Here is a 23,918-nt window from a genome sequence, read left to right on the forward strand (position 1 = left end):
ATTTATTTTGGGGATCAAACAACTTGATTTTATTATTCACCTTTTAGGTTAAAAATTTGCCATCTTTTTTGTTTCTTGCCCAACGATTCCACTTTGACGTCACGTAACAGATTGTCGCACGAGCGTGTTCTTGATCGTCGGGAATTTCGCACCAGAGTGAGACCTCACAGTTTCGAGGAGGGTTGGACGGGACATGCCGAGCGACGTCATCATGTCGGGAGGCGTCGGAGAGTTTCGCCCGCTTGTCATTCCCCGAGGAAAAATTAAGGTGTGATCCAAATTTACCTGGTCACCGTCACCTGGCAGCGTCCGCGTACATGTTGCACGTCGAATTTACATTTCATCAAGACGCGAAACACTGGCTTCGCTCCGGAGTAAAACCGAAAAGGCTTTACAGGTACGTGCGTGGCCACCTCCGGGAAAGTCGGGCAAAAACGCTGCTTTCGCTCACAAACAAAAGGATTCCATCAGCTTTAAATTGAAATCGAGAGTAATACGCAGTTTAATAACTATAATTAACATATACAAATTTGACCCGATGGCAAGAGTGGGAACGCTATCCCAGGAAACAGCAACACGCCAGTAAATCCAAGTTTCCTTTTTAACCGAAGTTGAACAAATGCCGCATAATGTTGCAACGCGTTTTCAACGCAGACGCTGTCGAATTAAATTCAAATAAATGCGATTCAAGCCGAATTTAACGGCGTTAATTTCTGGTGGGTTTTCGTCAACATCGTGCACACCTGTTAGTTCCTCACTAACTAGTTTTTCCTCAGATAGTTTTGTTGAAATTTTGGGGAAAAGACTAGTATTTTTCCTTCAATACATTAAGAGGCAGATCAACAAAATCAATTGAATCGGACTCAACTTGTAAGTAAAAATATGCCATCTGGATATCTCTTGTGAAATGCTGTCAAATATGCTAAGTTCATTTGCATTAGTAGTCACTGCCAAACAGGTCTAACCTAGGTGAAATGAGCGTCTCTTTCACAATATTTAACAAGCCAGAGCACACATTAGAACAAAAGGGAAAGATCACCAAGTTTCAAGAAATATGTCTTATTTTTCCCTTCTGTCGAAAGAACATTACATTTTTCTACCTGCCACTCACAGATAGGTACAAACTATTACTTCTAGTTGTAATTAGGGAGGTCCCCGCTTAAAAATCGGATTGGAATTCATTGGAAATCAGGCTCGATGGCGTACAAAGGTTTGGAACCAGGTAAAATAAAATGTATGTTTTAGCTGCTATTGATGGCACAGTCCATTTTGACAGCGACCCCCTCAGTCAAATTGGATTGGACGCCTCTCGCCGTCATTGGGAGTGAAATAGGGTCATTTGGTATGGTAGTTAATAAGTTAACCAGTAGCAAAATGATCCAGATGTATAATGCAAAAACATAATATTTCTAAAATTTCTATTGACTCGATTGAAACAAACCTTGCAGTAAAAAAAAGTAAATGTCCAAGAAATACAATATGATTTACCAGTGCATTTATGTTTTAGGATGCCAAGAAAATCCTGACTCGCGGCACCAGGATGAGCGTGACGTCATGGTTTCTGGTCAGCAGCCTGGGTACGCGTCACCGTTTGCCACGGGAGATGATCTTTGTAGGCCGGGACGAATGCGAGCTCATGCTGCAGGTGTGTGTTTGGTTTTTCATTTTGATGTTTCTTGAAAACTCATTTGATCAAATATAAGGATGATGAGCTTCAAAACAATCCCACTCGGGGTCCGATATGTCCGTATGTTTATATGGTTTACTATGCAAGTCACGGAATCGCAACGACAGCGTATATCTTCCCCTTTGTCTTTGCCTTTGAGTTCATCGGCCTAGTTGCCGTTTCCTAGTGCAAAGTCATTCACGGTCCGACGTTCAGAAGCCGGAGGAATTTGCCACTAGAGTTAACCTAATCAAGTAGGCAAACTGTTTCATTAACCTCGCCTCACACGAGAGAGCCATTCACCAGGAAGTTGACAGAGCTGATAGCACAAAAGAGCCAATGCATATCAGTAGCGCTTTTCCTATCCAGATTAAAGGAGGGTGTCAACCATTTTGCCAGGGGTGGGGGGTCCTACTCATGATATTTATCTTGTGGAATCCCTGAAAGTTTAGTGAGTCAACGTGCCAAACACCCGTTTATTGCCCTAAATAAACTCTTTTACTGCCATTGACAATTATAGACATCAAATCCATTTCAATTGTAAATGCTGGCATTGAATAATCTTGTTTTACTGCAAAATACCAATCTGAAGATGTGACCGACTGTACACGGTCGATTGGTCGCCGGTCTTTTGGTCGCCGGTCTTTTGGTCGCCGGTCTTTTGGTCGCCGGTCTTTTGGTCGCCGGTCTTTTGGTCGTTCGGAAGGTAAGTGATAATTACCATTTAAATCGTTGCTCAAATTCCCTAAATACAAACTGCGAATTACTATTTAGTCGTACTTAATGCCCTAGTAATTATTAGGCTAAAGAAAAGCTCCAAATTTCCCGGACTTTTATTGTTTTTTGTTGGAGAACTTGTTAAGACCCTGATTGACGTAGCTTCTTAAAGGGACAACACATGTACATAGAAACTCTTATACACTCACACGTCGGCTCAGTGAAACTGCTCATGGCCATTGTTGGCTTTTATTGATGCATAGACCGTGTTGTTTTATCTTGTTTTGTCGTCGGTCTTTTGGTTGCCCGTTGTCGCGGTCGGGGCGACCAAAAGACAGCGACCAAAAGACCGCACATGGTGACCGACCAGGGAACGTTAGCCGATTAGCGATTAGTTTTTAGATTGCCGATTAGTTTCGGCAGGCTCACTGCGTAAAGAGTAACTTTTAATGCAGACCTTGTATATATAGTTTGTCAGGACTTTACTTAGATGTGATAAGGCACCTGAGCTGAAATATGCATTTTTGTGTGCCCAAATCCCTTTTTTTTTTTCCATGTTACCGTGATTTCAACACTATTCTAAAGCCCTCCCAATTCTAAGTGTGTCTGCATTTGTTTTTGTGTAAGTGACCTTATTTTCAAAGATCTTTTAACGTCCCTCTATACCAGTCTAAGGGGGGACGTGGCTCAGTGAGAGGAAAATGTTTTCAGACTGATTTTGAATTGATCTTTTGGGGTTTCGTTCCACCTTACCGTAATGGAAAATCTTTTGTGTGTCCTTTGCAGTCCCGAAGCGTGGACAAACAACACGCTGTGATCAACTATGACCCAAACGCAGATGAGCACATGGTGAAGGATCTCGGGAGCTTAAACGGGGTGAGAGAGCCGAGCCCTCTTCCGGTCAGCGACCGTTCTTTAATCACATAATGCTAAATGTGTTCAAGACAACAAGCGTAATGGAGAAAGGCTTTCCAATCTAAATGTTCACATGCGTGTCACTTTTCTGCTGCTTCGTTATCCGCAGTGAACTCAAAAGTTGAGCGGTCAGAATTTGTTACTCATTGTTCTCTTTGGCCCGTGTTAACCTAATCGGAGAGAAGCAGTGTGAGAACGCGCCTGGCTTATCCTCATTTGGAGGACTGAATAAAGCTGCTCTTTCATTCTCGACCATAATTACCGTTGTCATTTGAAATCTCATCAAAGAGTCATTTTTTGCTAGAGATGGAAAATAAATGAGATCCGATCATGTGATCAAAAATCGAGCGTTAGGGGTTAGAAATAACGAAATAATCCTAAGGTATGTTGCAAAAAAATACATATGCAGTACCATATTTACTATTTATACTAGTGAAACAAACTTTGGTGAACAAAGAGAAAATATACAAAAGTAGAATAATAACCACAATCCAGATTTAATGTTGGATAGCTTTGTCCAATTTTTGGGGAAAAAGACACTTGGATGTGCTAGATTTCCCTCTTTAATACATTTCCAAAGTATCGGATCGGGACTCTTTATTGGCAGATCTGCAAACCAGGTGACTCGGGCTCGACTGGCATGCAAAAATATGCCACCGCGACTTCGCCACTCGTCGCAGCTCTTGCATAAACACATAATCTCATCAGCTTTATACTGCAGCAGTGGATTAGCTTTCAATTACAAAGCACCTCTCAGTATCAGAGTTCATCAACCCTGAAAGAGAAAGGCTATCCAATCAATTCTAATGTTTCTTTCCCTCTTGTTTTTCCCAGACATTTGTGAATGACCTCAGAATTCCGGACCAGACATACATCACCCTCAAACTTTCAGACGTGATTCGCTTTGGTTATGATATCCTTTTTCCATTGGATGAAATGTCATTTTAATTTTCACATTTTGAGTTGACTTTTGTAGCCCAGCCTGGAATGAGTCACCAACTGATTGTTTGCATCACCAATTTTCCATCTAAATTTTCCATTTGTTGGCCACTGGTTCCTTAATCCCGTGCATTTTTTAGTCAGGGATTTTAGATTATTGTCAAATGTGAACAGAATATCTCATACAACCTTTGACACCAGCCACAGCTGAAAGCTGGCAAGGGAAGGGAGAATTTAGTTTAGATCATGTATGTCAAAGTGGCGGCCCGGGGGCCAAATCTGGCCCGCCACATCATTTTGTGTGGCCCGGGAAAGTAAATCATGAGTGCCGACTTTCTGTTTTAGGATTAAATTCAAATGAAGAGTATAGATCTATATTAAATTTCCTGATTTTTTCCCCCTTTTAAATCAATAATTGTAATTTTTTAATCCATTTTTTCTGTTTTTAGTTCAAAAATCATTTTGTAAAATAAAAAAAAATAAAAAAAGCTAAAATAAACATTGTTTTAGATCTATAAAAAACTGAATATTCAGGGCTTTTAATCCTGTTCTTTTAATCCATTTATAAAAAAAATCTAAATATTATATTTAAAATGGTCCGGCCCACATGAAATCGAGTTGACGAGCGAACCAACCCGAGTCTGACACCCTAGGTTTAGATCATGTATGTCAAACCTGCGTCCCACTAGCCTGCATTGTTGACATGTGAAAGCGATCAAATGCCATAGCGTGCCATCGGATGAACAGCTGATGAAGCAGGTGTGTTTTGAGGATATCCTTAACTGCCGCCCACATGCTCATGTTTATATCCTGGAAAAGAGTCAACACAAGGTGCCTGAAGAAGCACTTAAAGTGAGTGGCTTTTCAGACAACCACTGGTCAAATCTTATTACTACCGTATTTTACGGACTATAAGTCACCCTTTTTTATAGTTGGATGGGCTAATAGTGCGATTTCGGTGTTTTTCTCTTTTTTTCTAATGATCACTGACAGTCTGTTTTGTTGTTGGTTTTTTTAAAGGCTATAATTCTTTGATATTTTTTTTTACATTAACAGATGCTTATTTAGCCTATTGTACTCCACTTTACTATTGTTACTTTAATATATATTTGTTCATGGTTTCTGATCAGATGAAAAATTGCCCTTTTCAGCAAATCCAGTGTTACTCCCATTTTTGTTTTGCGAACACAGCTAATTTACGACTTGAAACAACTGATGAGAAAGTTCACATGTCGTCAAAAAGGAAGTGAGCACGCTACTTAACTCTCAATATAATTGAACGTTTTGGCAAAGGGCAACATGCAACACTTATTTAGATGTAGTGCAAAATGAAATAAATCTCCCAAGTAGATTGCCTTTGACGTTTTTGACTGTCGCAGGATGTTATTTTAAGAGTCGTGCCTTCTGCCTCACGTCCTGTTTTACTTGTGCGCAGCACGAAAAGTACACCAGCCAGTTGCAACTCGGTCTCAAGGCCTTTGACTGCCGGACGAAGGAAAAGCAGCAAGTTCAGAGCCTGGAGAAGAGCAAACAAGTCCTTTCCCACACGAAGCTGCCCCACAAAGGCGAGCGAAAAGCCCTTTCACTTACAGGTAAAAATGGGCCCTTAGACCTGGGGGTGTCAAACTGACTTTTGTTGCTTTCAAAACGGCTACCGGTCTCCTTCGAGGAGAAATTTTCTCTTTAAATTGAATCGCTGTCTTCACACATGTTGGTGCGCAGCCTGTGAAACGGTATCCGAATAGCCTGATGATTTGAAATGAAACTTTGTTTTGTCGGGAAAGAAAAAGACGTTAGGCTTAACTGTAAGTAAGTTGTTGTGAGGAGTTAAGGACAAGCTCTTATCTCGGTCGCCCATGCCTGTCAGCTGACCTGAAGGCCATTTGGACGCCGCCCTCGCGTGAACGTTCTTAAGACGGTGTGTAGGTTCTGGTGCCAGCTCTTCACCTGGGACCTTTGCCTCCCTCACAGTTTATCTCAGGGCACCTAAGCTTATCTAAGCTGCAGGAACCTCAACAAATCTCATTTTACAATGCAGGCGATAGTTGGAGAATTGTTAGAATAGAAAGGACTGGACTCTACAAAAGCGCTACTATTTTTGTTTGGTTTTGGGTGAGTTTGTCACTTGCGGAAATCTGGCCTGACTCTGCCCCGTAAATCAAAGAGAGCTAAGAATAGCTTTTCTGTGTTGGCTTGCGTGTTTTCCCATCCAGCTGCTCAGGATGTGGGCTTTGTCCACTTGGTCTGCCATCTGCAGGGCGAGACACGTCATGTTTACTGGGTGGGATTCATCAATCTCAATCTTAAAGGAGGTGTCTCCAAACTTTTTTTCTGTGAGGGTCCCTGTCACAAAAATTAAAATGATGCGAGGGCACACTTGAAATCCTTCCAATTTCATTTGTTAAAGAGTGGTCGGGGCCGATTGTTGACTGGGATAGGTCCTAGCACCCCCGCGAACCTTGTGACGATAAGTGGTATGGAAAATGAATGAATAATTGATGTAAAACTCATTACAGAAATTCTGTTTGTGGCACTTTTTAAGTGAATATACATCTTGTGTTAAAGATGAGGAATGCAACAGAATGAAGGTTGTATTTAAATGTTTTTTGAAAGCCATATTCAAGGATATTTTCATTTGCTGTGGGCCAATATAAACTGGGCCATAGGTGACACGGCGACCGCAGTTCGGACCCCTGTGTCTTAACACAATAGTTTGTTGCCGCGCTACTTTTTGTACAAACGTATGTGATTGATGGCTTTCTTTGGAAAATTTTAAGTCTTTGTGTCCATTGCTACAATGTGCAAATGCTTGTTTGCAATATGCACTCATGAAAAATACTTGTGTGGGCTTATTTTGTCTGGAAGAAAGACAAATGAATCAATACTGCCTGCCGACCATTTATTGAACAGAGCAGTGACCCTTTTAGATACAAGTTGCATCATTGTGGAGACATACTGTAGTAGTCAATCTCTAGTCAAAGATAAGGATTAGCGTCTTCCCCCTTTGTATCAAAAAGATTATCCTGAAACGGCATTGTAACTTTTGTGTCACAGGGTTGACCCATTTTTTCTCTCTGTTTGTCATGTAGGTTCTACAGATGCACCCATATCCAAGACAACTCCTCTTTATGGCCAACCCTCATGGTGGGGAGAGGATGAGGATTCAGCCACGAAAATCCAGAAGCGAAGCGGAAAACCCTCCGACCTACAGACTCCAGGTAGGAGAATGTATTTTATGTCTTGCTAGGTTTATTAATCTAAACCAAAATCAAAGGATGCGAGGGCCAACTTTTCCACTTTTATGGATTAAAGAGAGGATTGAAATAGAATTGCTGCAGAATATAGACTGAATATCTTCAATGATACTTTCTACATTCTTTTTCAGGCCAATAACAATGGTGCAGCAGGCCGTGGGTGGCCCGCGGGCCGTAGTTTTCATATACATTTTCAGATATCTGTGAGCAAAGGCCTATGTATAAATGGCATACTTTTCAAAGGGCATCACTATGGTCACTAGGCTAGTGTGAAGCCCGGGGCAAATTTCCGACTGCCAGTGGTGGAATGCGAGCCTGTGCAGACCAATGGGCCTCGTGATGGATTATGACCGTCTAATCTGCTGGATGGAAGGGGGTTGATTGTTAGCCTCCTGGTGGGCAAGCAGTAACAGATTATATGTGTGGTGTTTGGCCACATCAAGTAACTCTGAGATGCAGTCAGAGATATTAAAACGCTTGTGGAATGTTCACACCCGCACTGTTTGCTCTATTAAACGTTCAAATCCTGGAATAATGTGACGATTGGTCTCAGGAAGTATAGCAGCCTCAACACTTATTAGTTCAATTGTTTGTTTTCAGTTCTGAAATGTTATGTTTGGACTGCTATTACATATTCAACCATTTTTAACTAGGTCTACAATGTCTTCTGTGTCTGTCTTGCAACTGCAACCAATGAAATGTCCTGAATACGGGATGAAATAAAGTTCGAATCTAATCTAATGGCTCATGATGTCATTTTAAATGTTATTTTCTTGTCACCAGATTCCGCTAGAGATGTTTCCAGATATGAGCTGGGCGATTCTTTGTCCGACAACCAGGTCAAATCCATCTTTTCCTACCAGCGGGAGCCCAGCTACTTCGAGATCCCCACAAAGGAGATCCAGCAGCGGCCTCCCAAGAAAGCGGAGTCTCAAGTTCACGAAGTTCCCACCAAGGACACTCAAGATCTTTCTGAACGCGTGCCGTCCACCCCCACGCCGCCGGTGGTCCAAAGCCACGCCTCCTTCACCATCGAATTCGACGACTGCACCCCGGGAAAAATGAAGATCAAGGACCACGTGACCAAGTTCTCATACCGTCAGCAGCGTCAACCCACGTCCGGCCAGGCCGCAACCGCCCCCACCGAAGTGCTGTCGGCCGAAAGTAAGGTCGCCGACTGGCTCGTCCAAAGTACTGCAAAATTGACAAGGAGAAGGTCACAGGGTGAAAACATTTACAGCGATCCGTCATTTCTGAAGACCACCAAGGGTGAGTGCCAAACTCTGCATGTTCATCATTCACGCTTTTAGCAATTACTATAGCCTATCACAATATTTTTTTCTTTCGTCGTCAGCAAGCCATTATGAAAATAGCCACGACGTTGGATCCGAAGATCTCGCCATCAACGAACAGGCTTTTCTACATTCACAAGCTCTAATTGACTCCCAGATTTCATCTCAGCCGCAGAGAGTCTCTTCGGCAGAACTAGAGCAGCTTTCCTCCTACTCTCCTCCCCAATCCCAGTCCGGCACCGGCAAGACAGATCCTCACCGAGCTTTTACCATAGAATTCTACGATGACCATTCGGCCGATAGCCTCAGAAGGAAATGTTCCCAGGCCACCCCGTCGGAGCATTCCCACCTCAGGGTCCATTTGGAAAAGGTAAAAAAAAGCTCCAATCCACCTGGCGAGAAGGAAGTCCAGCCTCTGGCCTGTCGCACTCCCCCATCCCAACGCTACACGATTCCCCTCAAAGGCCCCAGTTCCATAAGTTCCCAAAGAGGCGGCTCATTACGACGGGAAAAGACCGAGGATCGGATAAACACAGGTTTTTCATCACGGTCGGCGTCCGCCATTTCCACCAGACCTTTTAGCAGCGTGGGCCGAAGATCCAAACTGGCAAAGGAATTCACCGCCGAATGGCTCAAACAGACATCATCCAGCGAGGAGAAGAAACCTTGCAGCCCGCCGACAAAACCTAAAAGTCAAACGTCGGCAACCTCCCGGCCCGATGTGATTCTGGCCGAGCCTCTCCAAGATGAGTATTCCATCCATCCCAAGACGTCGTCTCCTATCCAACAGCCCGTTCCGCCCCCGGGACCCAAGACGCCACTCGTGTGTCAGAGTGAGGAGTTCAGGCGTACTCGCGTAGGCCCCCGAAATCCAGAAGAGGACACTTTGAGCGACGCAGGAACCTACACCATTGACGCCGATTTGTCCGATAAGGAGCTGGAAGAGGCACGTAAAAGGATTGATAAGGTAAATTTCATTTTACGCCGACATCCCCACAAGAAATCCCTAAAAAAACGCAACATTACAAGCTGTTAAGGGTTAGAGTGAAAAAAAAATGAAAAAAGTGCAAATTATAGTCCGGAAAAGACTGTAAATTTATTCTTCATTAAGGGTCAGAGTGAAAAAAACCATGAAAAAAGTGCAAATTATAGTCCGGAAAATACTGTAAATTTATTCATCATTAAGGGTCAAAGTGAAAAAAAAAAACCATTAAAAAAGTGCAAATTATAGTCCGGAAAATACTGCAATTTTATTCTTCATTAAGGGTCAGAGTGAGAAAAAAAAAATGAAAAAAGTGCTAATTATACTCCGGAAAACACTGTAAATTTATTCTTCATTAAGGGTCAGAGTGAAAAAAAACATGAAAAAAGTTGCAAATTATACTCTGGAAAATACTGTAAATTTATTCTTCATTAAGGGTCAGAGTGAAAAAAAAAAATGAAAAAAAGTGCAAATTTTAGTCCAGAAAATACTGTAAATTTATTCTTCACAATAGCAGTTCACACTCACACACACATTCTGCAAAAATTTCAAAGATATAATAAATCAGTGAATTTCATGACAGTAATTGTTGTGCCATGGGTCCCTCCCAAGAAACAGATTTTGTCAGCCCGATGAACCCGTTGCAATACTTTGTTCCAGGTGTTTGGTGTTATTGAGAATCCACAGCCAGAGAACCGCAGTCAAGCAGACACGTCAGCTGCTTTTAGGCCTGTTATTGTTGAGGGAAGGGAGCAACAGGATAGGCATGGTAGCAGTGGGGAGGTGAGGCCCAGTGCAAGTGGGGTCAAGGTAAAAAAAAAAACAAACCTGACTGCTTGCACTGGAACAAAAATGAGATCTGTCAAAAGAATCCATCCGCCTTTGTTTTTGAAATCAGGGCCACTTTCTTTGGGTGAATCTGCCATTTGATTCCTTATATTGGCACACTTTGGGATTTTCTTGGTTTGTTTTAATCTAACACGGTCTCCTAATACTCTCACAAAATCAATGAAAAGCCAATCACTGGTCGATGCAGTTGGGAGTGTGTTCGGGTCTATCTATTATCCGATAGAAGAGTTTAGGGAAAAAAATAAATAATCTGCTTTTAAGATTATAATCCTCAATTTGGATTGACTGTCAAATTAGTGTTTTTTTTAAAACTAAATTCATGTGGTTAAACAAACTGTGCAGTTAATCACACTTTTATATGGGATTGATGTAAATTCAAGATGTTGAATTTATCATTTTACAGTCCATAACTAGGAATTGCAACCATAATTATAAAGGCAAATTTTGAAAAAATCTTCTGACAATGTCAATCGAACTGAGAATTATCTTCCAACGATACAAAATTTGTTTTTCTTCGATTCTATTCAGCTCCTTTGAAATTGTTGCTCCTTTAAAAAAAACAATGATCATCGGTATATAATCTGAGTCCATCATTTTTAGACACGCACAAAAAAAGTTATGTTTTAACGCACACAGGTTCAGATGGCAGGCGCAGTGATGCAGGGGGCTCCAAAATGGATGTCTTGCTGGGCAAGTTTGGTAGACGTGGATTCCAGCCCTTCTACTGGACAATTTCATATGTTGTCCCAGATGGAGCTGTCAGGAGGTGGTAAGTTACCAACAAAAGTTTATTTAAAATGATAATAAGCCAGCCTGATGAATATCAATGATATTTTATTTTGGTCATTATGCAAATATTCATGCATTTTTATTATTATTTTTTTAATAGTAGCACGGAGCGCAATCGCAACTCCACGCAGCCAAAATCACGACAGCGTGGACTCAGAAAAGCCAATAGAGAAGCCTGAGATTCGAGCTCCCAGCATTCGCAATCAACACGATCTAGGTTCAACATTTGAGGTCGAGGGCGGCGGCTCTCACGATGGCATCCATAGGTTATCCGTGCCGGATGACGTGGAGCCCGACAGCCTGAGCGACGCCAGCAAGTCTGATGACGGATCCGTGGTAGAACGGCGGAAGAGAACCGATGAGGACCAGGTCCGACGGTCTGACAAATCTCAAGGGTTCTACATTGATTCCGAAGATGAAGCCCCACGACTAGAAAGCGAGAATTCCGACCCTCTCGACAAGACTATTGAAAAGACTGAGAAAAAACGCTCCCCAAAAACCTTCTCGACCGCCACTTTGACCAAGCGGCGAGGGAATCATGAAACGGGCAAAGTCCGACCCAGCATGTCGGCTCCCGTCCTGGTCCAGGAAACGGAGTACTCCGAATCCAAGAACAGTTCCACGTCTCCTCTGGTCAGACAAGAGAGCTTCACCAAGGAGAAGCCGAGCCACGCCAGATTGCCCAACATCTCTTCCCACGCGGTCGCCGAGGCCGATTTATTCCAGCCGATCGGCGGCCAAGACACTCATTCTTACCTCAAAGACACGGAAGAGGTTTTAGCCGTTCTGGAGGCCAAGCTTCAAGCGGGTCAATCGGAAACCACCCCGTCTCCCGTACCGGACTCCCTCTCCGGGGAGTCGGATGTGGATTCCTCCAGTACGCTCAGCCAGCAGAGCGGGCGGGCCAGGTCCGACCCCCGAACGGAAAATCCCCCGTCCGGCGGTCTACAAAGGGAGACGTCTTTATCGAGGCGCTACTCTAAACCGCCGTCTTCTGTTTCGAGCCATCAACGGATGGCAAAAAACGAGCCCCTTGGGAGAGCGGTCGGGCTGAGGCGTAGCGTCGGCAAACGCGGCTCCGCCGATCTGAGCGACGATCCTCAGACTTTCAATGTCCCGTGCTCGGATCAGGAGTGGAACTCTACGCAGACGCGGAAGAAATACACCTCGCCGCTCCAGCAAGAAGATACCAAGAGTTCCAGGGCGCATCAAGCCCTAAGCCGCGTCCACAGCTTTTCGGCGCCGAGACCCACCCGGGCGTCCATGCTCCGGCGAGCGCGCCTCGGAGACGCCTCCGACAACGAGGCCGCCGAGACGGAAAGGCTCCCCCAGGAAGCGACTGGAGTCCCGGCCAAGGAGAACAAAAAACTGTCCAGGTGGGACATGCTGGCCATGCCTCGCCGGCGGACCAGCTCCTTTCACGCATCCAGCGACACGGAGAATTCCGGCGCCACGCAGGGGGCGGGAAAGAGCTCCGCCATTCCGAACCGTAACGCCGAGTCTGGAAACAAGGCTTTTGGTTTGGGGAGCAAACCTGGCCTTAAACCTTCCCTGACAAAAACACCCATCACTCGGGGACGCTCCAGCAGTGCCAAATACGCCAGCAGCACAGCAAGTGAGTACGAGTATTTTTCTATTCTTACGCTATCAATAATCAATAAAGTTCAGTATGATCATTATTGTAAGGCAGTATTATCATAATACTAAAAAAACTTTTGACGTGGCAAAATATTGATTTGAATTTAATGGAGTTTTATGTTCCAATAGTACTAAATCTGGAAGAAAATGAATTTATTTGCTAAATATGACACGCCAATATGAATTGATGATGATTTTGCCAGAAAAAAATACAACTGTTGACCTCGTTTTAAAAAAAAATCATGATTGGCTGGAAGAGCACAACTTGATGGGCAAAGAGCAGAAAGGTAATGAATTGGTTTGGTTCTTTAAAGGTGTTTCATGCAGTATTTTCTGTAAGTGAAATGATTGGGGGAAGAGATTGTAATACTTCTACTAACAATAATTAATGGGCTTCCACTTTTATAGCACTTTTCCACCTTGAAAACCTGGTTAGATAGAGCCTCATTGGCTTACCAATAATACAGTGATGATAGGATGGCTGGTTCTTACAAACTCAGTGAATTGGTGTGGTGGGCTGTGGAAGTTCCACCTTTGCTCATTTCTCTAATTTGTTCAAAGTGAGTGTCCAACTTCCCCCCCCAAAAACGAAATGAGCGCTTCCACAGCATCGTTTTCCCTCATTGGCAGAGCCCATGATCCTCTGGTCTGTTGTGACTATAATTGAATCTGTGTCTCCCCATTCTTCTCCTTCCTTCCTCCATCCCTACTAACACCGATTTTTAACTCAAACCAATTCATGCTGCCAAAAGGCTCCCGGAGAAGACAGAAAGGTTCTGGCTATGCCTCCACGTCCGACGAGGAGTACGACTCCAATCGAAGCGTCCCTAAACACAAACGCTCCCAACCTTCCTCAGCCTCCCACAGTCCGCAGCGTCCCCCTCGGCCTCACCCGGTGGTCCCGGTGCACCCCAAAGCCCATGACAGAAATACCGAAGAGGAGAACCAGGAGGGCTCCAACGGCTGGTCCACCCACAGCGCCGAGATCGCGCGGTAGGGGATTTAACGTTCCTTTTGCAGTTGGTCAGTTAGCCAATTATACGGATTGACTTGTATTAAATTGCCGCTTTGCTAGCTTGAGTCAAGACTTGGCCAAAGATCTGGCCATCTTGGCCCGAGAGATTCACGACGTCACGGGAGAGGGTGACGTGGAGAATTTGACGGTGAAGAGTAGCGTACCGGTTTCCGCGGTGACTTCTCACGAAAAGGTAAACAAATATTCTTTGACATACTGAATTTTTCGGACTAGAAGTCGCACTTTTTTTTCATAGTTTGTTCGGGCCTGCGACTAATACTCAAATGCGACTTGTTTTTCTTTTTGTACTCTTAACACCAGCAGCCTGTTATGTTGTTGTTTTTAGGCTATAGTTATCTGAAAAACTGTTCTCTTAAGAGGTACCGATTTAGTTTGTTCTCCATTTTACTAGCATATATTTGTTCTTTTGAAAAAACGAAACATTGCCCTCCCCAAAATGCTCCAGTGCGACTTACTCTTCATTGTGCATTCTTTGGCCGGTGCAGTTTCTAGTCCGAAAAATACGGTTAATCTCTTTATTATTGTGTTCTAATGTTTTTTAACAACACGACGGCTCTGTCTCACACGCATAAATTTGGCAGCTCGTCGAGCGTATACCGGAAATGGGATTGAACTATCGGAGAGTCCCACCAAATTGTCCTGCAGCGGAATCTTACCCGGACTCAACTGAGCAAGATCTGAACTCTCGCCAACTTGACAACAGAGAGGAGGTCCGCCCCCACGCCACACGCCACACGTCAATAAAATGTCTGAGGTCAGTCGTAATAAAAGTGTCTTGTCTCGGCAGGTCACCGCGGAGGACTCGGGGCTCAATCCGCTGTCTCAGGTCATCGTGGCCATCAAAGAGAACACAGAGCAGCTTTCTGACAAAATCAAGTAAGATGCAACGGGACTAAGAGCCGAGGAAATGTATTAGAGGGAAATGTAGCGCAACCAAATGTCTTTTTTACCCCCAATTTGGACAAAGCAATACAACATCAGGGCCAACAAATGTATGTATATTACTGTATAAAGCATGTAACAATAAGTGATTGTCTATGGAGTCAACTCAATGTTATTCTGCACTGCAACTGACCAAACTTTTACAGATTGTCCGATAACTCTGTTGCTTGGCTATGTTCTTCAGACTGCTGTTTCACGACAGAATGGATGTTTGGGAACAAATCGAGGCAGATGTCGATTTGGACAGTGTTGGGCCTGTTGGGTCGGCATCCAAAAAGGTATAGGTTGGATTTTTAAGTTGTATTCATTCATTTATTTTGATGAATATGAACAAACTAAATCCAAATGCCATCTGTGCTTTTCCAGGACATTGCAATTTTGAAAGAACTGAGAAGAGTCCAAAGACAACTTGAGGGTAATTTAGTCACACATACAAATTAGGGATTCCTTACAAAAAATAGATTTACAAACAAATCACATTCTTTTTTAAATTTTTATTTTACAGAAAAGTAGTTTTTTTATAATAAGTTGCGCGATCTTGGTTATGCTTTTTTGAGTTTTTTTTCTTTGCACTACAAGGTTTGTTTCATATATACACAAATCTATTTATATCTAGAATTTAGGTAGTGTCTATATATACACATATAGACACACTTTTTTTTTTTTTGCAATATCCTAAAAAAATAGGATTATTTTGTAGGCAACCCCAAGGTCTTTCGCTACCATTAAAAAGTTCGTCTGACGAGCAGCCTATGGGTTAATACTTAAAAATATATGAATAGGCTTTTATTTTTATTTTTTTTAAAGTCATTTTTCTGTGAAAATAACGCGATTGGAAATACGCAGCTTAATATTTTGTCTTGGAAGGGAGAGAATCATTTGTATTTGTCGTTTCAGTCATCAATACTGTGATGGAGCCCAGTTGGCAGTCGGACCCTCGGTCCTCTGGGCCTGAGGTAGTGGCGGCGTCATCGGGGGTTCGCTCATTATCCAGAAGCGCCGCCTCACGGGACTGGAGAACGGTCCACTCGGCGGCCAAGCGAGGCGGCGGACGAAGGCCCGGCGAGAGCGTGAGGAGTGCCGCCGTCACGCCCGAAGATCTCCGGGAGGGACGCTTGGTTTGACGTCAGTGCCCGCTCGGGGGAGGCGGGGAGGGAACCCACAAAAGTCAAACAGGTGTCAAAGTGGTAGACAGGAAGTGAAATTTAAGCAGGATGAAAAGTGGAAGTGATAACTGACTACTGAATTTTGAATGCCACGTTGTTGAACGCAGTCTTAGACAATTTATGTCAACAGTTTCATCACGAAATGATCCGTTTTTCTTATTTGCCAGTAAATTGACCAAGAATAACGATGGCATTTTTTCGAAAGGAATCACTGACATTGGGAGAGAGGAAAAAAAAAACTAGCGTGGGAGGCATCAACTCAGGGAACCTGACTAAAATGTTTTTTTTGGGGTGTTCACTTCTTAATCCGAATATGTTTAGCAATGTATATTGGAAAGATTCCCTTTTCAAATGCTCTTTCACATTTACATATTTTGATCAGATCTATGCAAGAATATTTATATTTTGTGTTATGCAATCACCACAGTTATTGATTCTTACTTTAAAAAAAAAGAGGGAACCAAATAGAAGTCACGGTTGCATGAGATATACTGTTGTTTATGAGCAACATTATGGAGATGTCATGAAGCTTTCTTTTGAATAATCCCAACATATATGTTAATTTTAACCATTTTTACTTCCCTAAACCAATGATCTTTGATTATGCACGAAGGTAGAGTATATTGAAACCACTGGGTTGATGTTCTTGCCGTTTCCGGTCCGGGTTTTGCACTTGGGTGAAGTTTTTGCAAGTGCCACTCAACTGTGACACATCGCTGCTAATCTGACGGGACCGTTGGGTTTAATCCCAAATATTTGTAAATTCACAAAAATGAAATGTAAACCGTGTGTCAATCTGTTTCGTTTCTGTCCGAGTGATTGTCACAATTCTTTTGGCCTTTAGTTGTCTTATACATGTTTGTCGTTTTGTTAATTGTGTCCAGATGTTATGTGGGTCTTTTTTCCAAATAAATTCAACTCGCGAACGCATAACTGGTTAAAATTCGTATTCACACCAGGAAAGTCTATAGTTTTCTTTGGTTCACTTTGCAATCTTGTATTCACACCAGTCCAAAAAGGGCCCACCAGAACCTTTTTCTAGATTTGGAACGGATCAAACAGAGCAGGTTTGAATACGCCTTTAAACAATGACAGTCAGAATAGTTAAATTGAATATTAAAAAAGGAGAAGTGAGCTTTTCAGTAAAGCTGAAGAGGAAGAAGCACATTTTTGGTTTCTAGTTCGACTGCTTGGCTTCATGTGAGTTGACTTTCAGGTTGAAGGGCATTTGACTTGTTCATGTTTTTTTTTGTAAATCTACTGTCAACATTCTTGCTGAAATTTATTAGGTCTCTTGTGTATGAAAGGATGAGAATCTTCATGTTCCTCCAGCCTCGTCACGGTTGCGTTTCTGACAAAAAGGTACACCGTCGTCAATTCTACAACAAAACCTATTGTTTTGCCGATGAACATGTTTTTTTATTTCCCCAACAGGAGTCAATCTGCTTGACTTCAGTTGTCCTTTTTGCATTCATGACCATCGTCGGGATCTTGCTGGCTTTTGCTGTGCTGCAAAGACCCCAGGATTCCCACCAGGATCCTCCCTCTATAGATCAGTGCAGGTAACAAGTTTTTTTGGGGGAAAAGTACTTTTTTAGTTGTGGCTGGGTTGGTTAAAATTCTTTTTTACCAACTCAAGTTGTTTAAATGACGTGTTTTTGATTTCAAGGATTTGGCATTCTTTATTACAAAATTGACATTTCATTCTGTGCAATATCTTAGATTGTGCAATATTTTAGAATTTACCTAGCCGGGATGCGACTTTTTATACTTTTATATTACTATTTATGTTTTTTTTACTGGGAAAACGCACTTTGTGGAGTAGCACCACCAATTTCGGATCAGGGACATCCCTAATCTTTATAACTCTGGATTACGTTGTTGTTGTTTTGTAACCTTTAACTCATTTACTGCCATAGACATCAAATGTATTACAACTAGGAAGGCTGGTATTGAGGGAAAAAAACAACAACTTCACCTCATAAAGACTTGCCATCCCCATCATCTTTTGATCCCTACGAAATGAAAAACATTCTATTTTTTATTAGTCATCTTTGTAGTTCTTATTTGTACTATTACCTTTTATAATTAAAAAAAAAAGATGGTTGAAGATGTCTAAAAAGTGGATCCACTGACCCCTTTCAGAATGGCTATCGTGGAAAGTATTCCTCAATACGTGGATTACCAAGGCAACGTAACATTTGGGCTCCCTTTGGAGAAAGCGTGGAAGGAGCTTCTCTCCATGGCAACGGAAACCCTCCAAGTGGTCTCTTTTTACTGGACACTGACTGGGGAGGACATCAATATCAACTCATCCTCCGATAGACCCGTAAGTGCAAGACTTCAGGAGCTTGCATCCGTCACCTTAACACTGCTTTTTTCATAAAAATTACCATGTATAGTAAGGCTTTTTTCCATAGAAAAATAACCATGACCTTGTATAGTAAAGCGTTTATTTTAAAAAAAAAAGACCATGTATAGTAAGGCTTTTTTTCATAAAAAATAACCATGTATAGTAAGGCTTTTATTTTCATAGAAAAAAGACCATGTATAGTAAGGCTTTTATTTTCATAGAAAAAAGACCATGTATAGTAAGGCTTTTATTTTCATAAAAAATGACCATGTATAGTAAGGCTTTTTTTCATAAAAAATAACCATGTATAGTAAGGCTTTTATTTTCATAGAAAAAAGACCATGTATAGTAAGGCTTTTATTTTCATAAAAAATGACCATGTATAGTAAGGCTTTTATTTTCATAAAAAATGACCATGTATAGTAAGGCATTTTTTCATAAAAAAATAACCATGTATAGTAAGGCTTTTATTTTCATAGAAAAAAAGACCATGTATAGTAAGGCTTTTATTTTCATAGAAAAAAGACCATGTATAGTAAGGCTTTTATTTTCATAGAAAAAAGACCATGTATAGTAAGGCTTTTATTTTCATAAAAAATGACCACGTATAGTAAGGCATTTTTTCATAAAAAATAACCATGTATAGTAAGGCTTTTATTTTCATAGAAAAAAAGACCATGAATAGTAAGGCTTTTATTTTCATAGAAAAAAGACCATGTATAGTAAGGCTTTTATTTTCATAGAAAAAAGACCATGTATAGTAAGGCTTTTATTTTCATAAAAAATGACCATGTATAGTAAGGCATTTTTGAGTGCAATATTTCAGGAGCTCGCATCCGTCACCTTAACACTGCCCTCTTGACCCCCAAAACAGGGACGCGCCATCCTGGACCAACTTCAATCGCTTCCCTCCAGGAACGTCTCTGTCCAAGTGGTGACCAGCCTTCCGACCATCAAAACCAACTCCACCGATTTAAAGAAGCTCAGGCAGAAAGGTTTGGCCGAAGCGGAGCCAAGCGTCTGGAGGCACTTTCCCGACTTCCAAATCCTCTCCAGGGGTTGCCGTACGCGAGGTGAACTTTGGGCGCCTGACCAATGGCATCCTTCACGCCAAGTTCTGGATCGTGGACGGCCGCCATGTTTTCATAGGAAGCGCCAATATGGACTGGAGGGCCCTGACACAGGTAAAAACAAACTACGCACTACCTGTACAGGTGCAAGCCGCTGAAGTGTGCGTGCGTATAGGTGAAGGAATTGGGCATGCTTATCTACAACTGCTCCAGTCTTGCAAAAGACCTCCAAAAGATCTTCCTGTCTTACTGGGTGATGGGAGAGCCCAACAGCTCCCTGCCTGAAAAGTGGCCTTCCACCTTTGACACGGTTATCAACAAAGACCACCCCCTGTTGGTGGAGGAGGATAACATCACCAGCAAAATCTACATTGCAGTCAGTTTCTCTCTCGGTTCCCTATTTGGTCTGGAAAAACAAGTTTAGGTACAACTATATTGAGGATTTTTCTTCCCAAATAAAGGCTTCTCCACCACCTTTCTGCCCCAAATCACGCACTCTGGACTCGGAGGCCATTGTTTCCATCATCTCAGAAGCGCAAACATTCATTGACGTAGCTGTCATGTCGTATTCCCCTATCATACGCTTTCAGCACCCAAAAAGGTGAGCCACAATTCTCTAAAACATGTTTGTATACATGTGCATTTATGTATATGTTTTATTTTATGGAGGATAAATGATTAACATGCACTATTTGCATACAGGTATCAAACGTGAATTCAGTCATCACTGGTATATTTTGCCACATTTTGCTCAATCTAGCTGTAGAAGACTTTCACTTTTCCCCCCTAGCTAAACTAAACTGCTGAAATGATTCGAATTGTAAAATATATCCTGTATTGGGATACGGTAAAGTGTTACCGCACTTCTTGCACATTGTGAGTATATTTTCCAGATACTGGCCCACAATCGACAACGCCATCCGGACAGCGGCGTACGAAAAGCGCGTGGCCTTCCGGATCCTTGTCAGCTGCTGGCACAACTCATATTCCACAATGCTACCCTTCCTCCGCTCCCTGGCCTCCTTGGACAGCTTCAAGGATCACATCAACATCAAAATAGTGACCAATTGATGCAATTGTAGTATTCCTATTTTTTGAACCCGCTGTGATTTAATGTCATTTTTTTTGTTCCCACTTTTCAGAAGTTCTACATTTTACCTCCCGGAAACGAGACGAACATTCCGTTTAGTCGAGTCAACCACAACAAATACATGGTTACTGACAAAGTGGCCTACATCAGTGAGTTAAAGACCTTTGCCCTTGAGACTTGCATCAATTATTAATGGGGTCGTTGCAACACAGGCACGTCCAACTGGGACGGGGACTATTTTTCCACCACGGCCGGAGTGGGTCTAGTCATTTCCCAGAATTCCCATCACCCCATACAGAAGAGCAAGACTGTACAAAAGCAGCTCCGGGCCGTGTTCGACAGGGACTGGTCCTCGGAGTTTGCCGTGCAGCTCGCCGACATCAAAAAACACCCCCACTGTGCACTGTTGCCGTAAGAAAAGAAAAAGCCATAATAGAATATTTTCATATCCACTTCCTGAATTCATTAAGTGCAATGTTCATCATAAACAATCCCTATACTATATTTTGCATTGTTTTCTTGTCTATGGCCATGCCTAAAATCGACCATTACACAAGTTGGCAATGTGCTTCAAAATTGAATTGCTGCGCCAGGCAATAGGTTTTTATGTCATTTTAAATATTCTTCTTAAAATGTATTTTCTTTGCCTGGCAGCGATGGCTCGAAAGATGCTTTCTCAATGCAACTTTTTCATACTTGAAATGGATTAGTCTATAGTTAAGTGCTCAGTATAAGAATATGATGAAATATATTATTTGATTTTTTTCGAACATGAAAAATAATCATTAATCATAAGCTAACTATGGACTGCATGTGATCTATCCTGATTAAAAATTTGGACGCTACTGCGTTAAAGCGCGTCACCTTTATTTGGGCGGGGCCTGGTAGCTTTTAGAACGTAATACGTGCTCCGTTCCAGTGGGCGGCGGTGTGGTCAAAAGAATTGGCGGAAGTGAAGACGTAAGAAGAAGAAGAGAATACTATAAATCTGCCACTAGTAGTACGTGTGCATACAGTCGTTAGCTTTAGCTGACTTAAACGCCTGCACTTTTCAATTCCAGTCGCAACTATGGTGCTGCTTGAAAACGACTCGGTAAGAATCCACGTCGATTTCCCTTTCATCTATGTCGTTTTCACAATGAATCGTCAATTAAGCCGCAGGATTTCAAAAGTAATTAGCACAACGAGTTGCGTCGGGTCTTGAGTAATTAGCTACAGCTAACTGTTCAGTTCACATTAGGCAAACGCTGAATTGTTTTTTCAAACCCTGACGTCGATTGGATTGAATTGGATAACTTTATTCATCCCGCGTAATTATGAGAACAATTTGAAATCGTGAATTGTAATTTTAGCAACATGCTTATGCAGATGATACCCAAGAGGGAGTCGTTCCTACATATTACATTTGTACGTCAAGTATGTGCTGTCTCGACTAAAATGTGCTTTTTTTTTTGCTTTCTTAGTTTCTCACAGAACTGACACGTTTGTTCCAGAAGTGCAGATCTTCCGGCAGTGTCGTCATCACATTGAAAAAGTGTAAGGTGGCATTCATGGTGAAATCAAGTTTATTTTGTGGTGGTAGCTTCATAAGAATATATGCGAGAGATTGTTCGTTGATTGTTCTGGCTAATGTCTAAACCTATGGTTGCATCGCTCATAAGATTTGATGTCTTTCCCAGATGACGGCAGGACGAAGCCTGTACCCAGAAAAGGCCACTTGGAGTCCTTCGAGCCCGCAGACAATAAATGTCTTCTCAGAGCCTCCGATGGCAAGAAGAAAATTAGCACAGTGGTAAGTACGCCATCTTGTTGAGTTTGTCGCTGTTTCCCCACTTAATTTTCTTCCAATCTGACCTTTTTCTTCTTACAGATCACCACCAAAGAAGTCATCAAGTTTCAAATGGTAAGTTGTTTGTGTTGTCACCCATTTTACATAGAAGAAAAATCTCAAATTGGTAATCTTGTAATTCAAAACTAGTATGTAATTTATATTAACAATATAAAGTAGTTCTCCAGGTTTGATTAAATAAACCCCCAAAAATCTAATTTTCATGCTGACCGAATGTCACCAAGGGTTGATGTCTGTGCACCTTGAGAAACATCCAATTTTATTTGATGTAAAAACACCAAAACATGTATGCATTTTAATCTTATATTTTTGAGTTTATTTCCCCTAAGAGTCCACTAAAGGCAATATTGGGCTCACACAGACTGTCACTAAAAGTTGATGCCCTTGAAACCAAACAACTTAAATCTTATCAATTTTCCCCCCTCCCAATATTGCTTTAATCTCCTAACATTACGCTAAGAGCAATTTTTGTCCTCAGACTTAATGTCAACAAAAGTTAAAGACAACTTCTGGTTCACAATTTTTATTTTATCAGTAAGCAACCAAACATACTTTATTGTAACAATATAAAATAGAGTAAAAAAAGGACTTATAATTTCACATGTTAACAGACTGGTATTTTTGCAGGCTTACTCCAACCTCCTGCGAGCGCACATCGATGGCTTGAAGAAGAAAGACAAGAAGAGCAAAAGCAAGAAGACCAAAGCCACTCAGTGACTTGGAAGCAAAGCTCTTGAACTGATCCCATTCCGAGCTAAGAATCCAATCTGATAGCGGGAGCCTCTATCGACCCGGCCACAACCACTGATGTCGGGGACTCCAGCTCGGTGACCATTTTCTTGGGCAACAGCCACCCCTTCTATTTATGTTCAAGTGAGTACTTAGAAAGTGACTTTTTTTTTATAATACTTTATCTTTCCAGGCTTTAATTGAAACAGTCCAGTGTTTCACATCATTTTATTTGGCTTGTGCAAGTACAACAGTTCTAAAAGGCCCAGGCTCCCACACTTTGTACTAAATTGCACTTGTTTAATAAAGATCCTGTGATGGAAAACTTGTTGTTCTTGTTCTCGTTCCTTCCCTCTTCCCTCTTCTTTCTTTTTTCTTTCTTCCCTCTTCCCTCTTCCCTCTTCTTTCTTTTTTCTTTCTTCCCTCTTCCCTCTTCTTTCTTTTTTCTTTCTTCCCTCTTCCCTCTTCTTTCTTTTTTCTTTCTTCCCTCTTCCCTCTTCTTTCTTTTTTCTTTCTTCCCTCTTCCCTCTTCTTTCTTTTTTCTTTCTTCCCTCTTCCCTCTTCTTTCTTTTTTCTTTCTTCCCTCTTCCCTCTTCTTTCTTTTTTCTTTCTTCCCTCTTCTTTCTTTTTTCTTTCTTCCCT

The 23,918-nt window shown here is 42.0% G+C and overlaps 3 protein-coding genes across 9 annotated transcripts; all 3 read left to right on the top strand.

The window, feature by feature from the left end:
• The first annotated feature begins 178 nt into the window (after positions 1 to 178).
• Positions 179 to 17,118, top strand: cep170ba (centrosomal protein 170Ba). 6 transcript variants are annotated; one of them, XM_077620686.1, is made up of 19 exons: positions 179 to 397; positions 1,508 to 1,645; positions 3,170 to 3,259; positions 4,133 to 4,211; positions 5,031 to 5,089; positions 5,673 to 5,829; positions 7,327 to 7,455; positions 8,275 to 8,760; positions 8,846 to 9,750; positions 10,426 to 10,548; positions 11,251 to 11,383; positions 11,504 to 13,018; positions 13,794 to 14,034; positions 14,117 to 14,249; positions 14,659 to 14,782; positions 14,863 to 14,953; positions 15,204 to 15,297; positions 15,386 to 15,434; positions 15,917 to 17,118. In XM_077620686.1, the coding sequence occupies exons 2-19, from the start codon at positions 1,541 to 1,543 to the stop codon at positions 16,141 to 16,143; spliced, it is 4,740 nt and encodes a 1,579-aa protein (XP_077476812.1). In that variant the 5' UTR covers positions 179 to 397; positions 1,508 to 1,540; the 3' UTR covers positions 16,144 to 17,118. The 6 variants fall into 6 exon arrangements, with proteins under 6 accessions (XP_077476812.1, XP_077476813.1, XP_077476811.1 ...); XM_077620687.1 differs by having other exon boundaries at positions 13,899 to 14,034; positions 14,659 to 14,787; positions 14,865 to 14,953; XM_077620685.1 differs by having other exon boundaries at positions 11,507 to 13,018; positions 14,659 to 14,787; positions 14,865 to 14,953.
• Positions 17,119 to 17,266: 148 nt separating this feature from the next.
• pld4 (phospholipase D family member 4) lies at positions 17,267 to 21,200 on the top strand. Of its 2 annotated transcripts, XM_077620691.1 has the most exons (11): positions 17,267 to 17,385; positions 17,475 to 17,547; positions 17,620 to 17,747; positions 18,331 to 18,514; positions 19,413 to 19,533; positions 19,595 to 19,722; positions 19,784 to 19,984; positions 20,070 to 20,209; positions 20,502 to 20,667; positions 20,751 to 20,847; positions 20,911 to 21,200. In XM_077620691.1, coding segments are annotated over exons 1-11 (1,443 nt in total). In that variant the 5' UTR covers positions 17,267 to 17,383; the 3' UTR covers positions 21,114 to 21,200. The 2 variants fall into 2 exon arrangements, with proteins under 2 accessions (XP_077476817.1, XP_077476816.1); XM_077620690.1 differs by having other exon boundaries at positions 17,267 to 17,547.
• Positions 21,201 to 21,626: 426 nt separating this feature from the next.
• On the top strand, positions 21,627 to 23,601 carry srp14 (signal recognition particle 14). The gene is made up of 5 exons (XM_077620692.1): positions 21,627 to 21,791; positions 22,162 to 22,234; positions 22,378 to 22,490; positions 22,569 to 22,601; positions 23,175 to 23,601. The coding sequence occupies exons 1-5, from the start codon at positions 21,768 to 21,770 to the stop codon at positions 23,262 to 23,264; spliced, it is 333 nt and encodes a 110-aa protein (XP_077476818.1). The 5' UTR covers positions 21,627 to 21,767; the 3' UTR covers positions 23,265 to 23,601.
• The last annotated feature ends 317 nt before the right edge of the window (positions 23,602 to 23,918 follow it).

The sequence above is a fragment of the Stigmatopora argus genome, chromosome 15, assembly GCF_051989625.1.
Source record: "Stigmatopora argus isolate UIUO_Sarg chromosome 15, RoL_Sarg_1.0, whole genome shotgun sequence".
Lineage (NCBI taxonomy): Eukaryota > Metazoa > Chordata > Actinopteri > Syngnathiformes > Syngnathidae > Stigmatopora > Stigmatopora argus.

What these genes read in the sequence shown, in the direction of transcription:
- cep170ba (XM_077620683.1), top strand. Translation starts at nt 1,541, where the DNA reads ATGAGCGTGACGTCATGGTTTCTGGTCAGCAGCCTGGGTACGCGTCAC. An exon ending in CGTGATTCGCTTTGGTTATG is followed by an intron (nt 4,212 to 5,030) that starts ATATCCTTTTTC and finishes ACTGCCGCCCAC; the next exon opens with ATGCTCATGTTTATATCCTG. An exon ending in CACGTAAAAGGATTGATAAG is followed by an intron (nt 9,751 to 10,425) that starts GTAAATTTCATT and finishes ACTTTGTTCCAG; the next exon opens with GTGTTTGGTGTTATTGAGAA.
- pld4 (XM_077620690.1), top strand. Translation starts at nt 17,425, where the DNA reads ATGTTTTTTTTTGTAAATCTACTGTCAACATTCTTGCTGAAATTTATT. An exon ending in GTTGCGTTTCTGACAAAAAG is followed by an intron (nt 17,548 to 17,619) that starts GTACACCGTCGT and finishes TTTCCCCAACAG; the next exon opens with GAGTCAATCTGCTTGACTTC. An exon ending in AAAGAAGCTCAGGCAGAAAG is followed by an intron (nt 19,534 to 19,594) that starts GTTTGGCCGAAG and finishes AATCCTCTCCAG; the next exon opens with GGGTTGCCGTACGCGAGGTG.
- srp14 (XM_077620692.1), top strand. Translation starts at nt 21,768, where the DNA reads ATGGTGCTGCTTGAAAACGACTCG. An exon ending in CGTCATCACATTGAAAAAGT is followed by an intron (nt 22,235 to 22,377) that starts GTAAGGTGGCAT and finishes TGTCTTTCCCAG; the next exon opens with ATGACGGCAGGACGAAGCCT. An exon ending in AAGTCATCAAGTTTCAAATG is followed by an intron (nt 22,602 to 23,174) that starts GTAAGTTGTTTG and finishes GTATTTTTGCAG; the next exon opens with GCTTACTCCAACCTCCTGCG.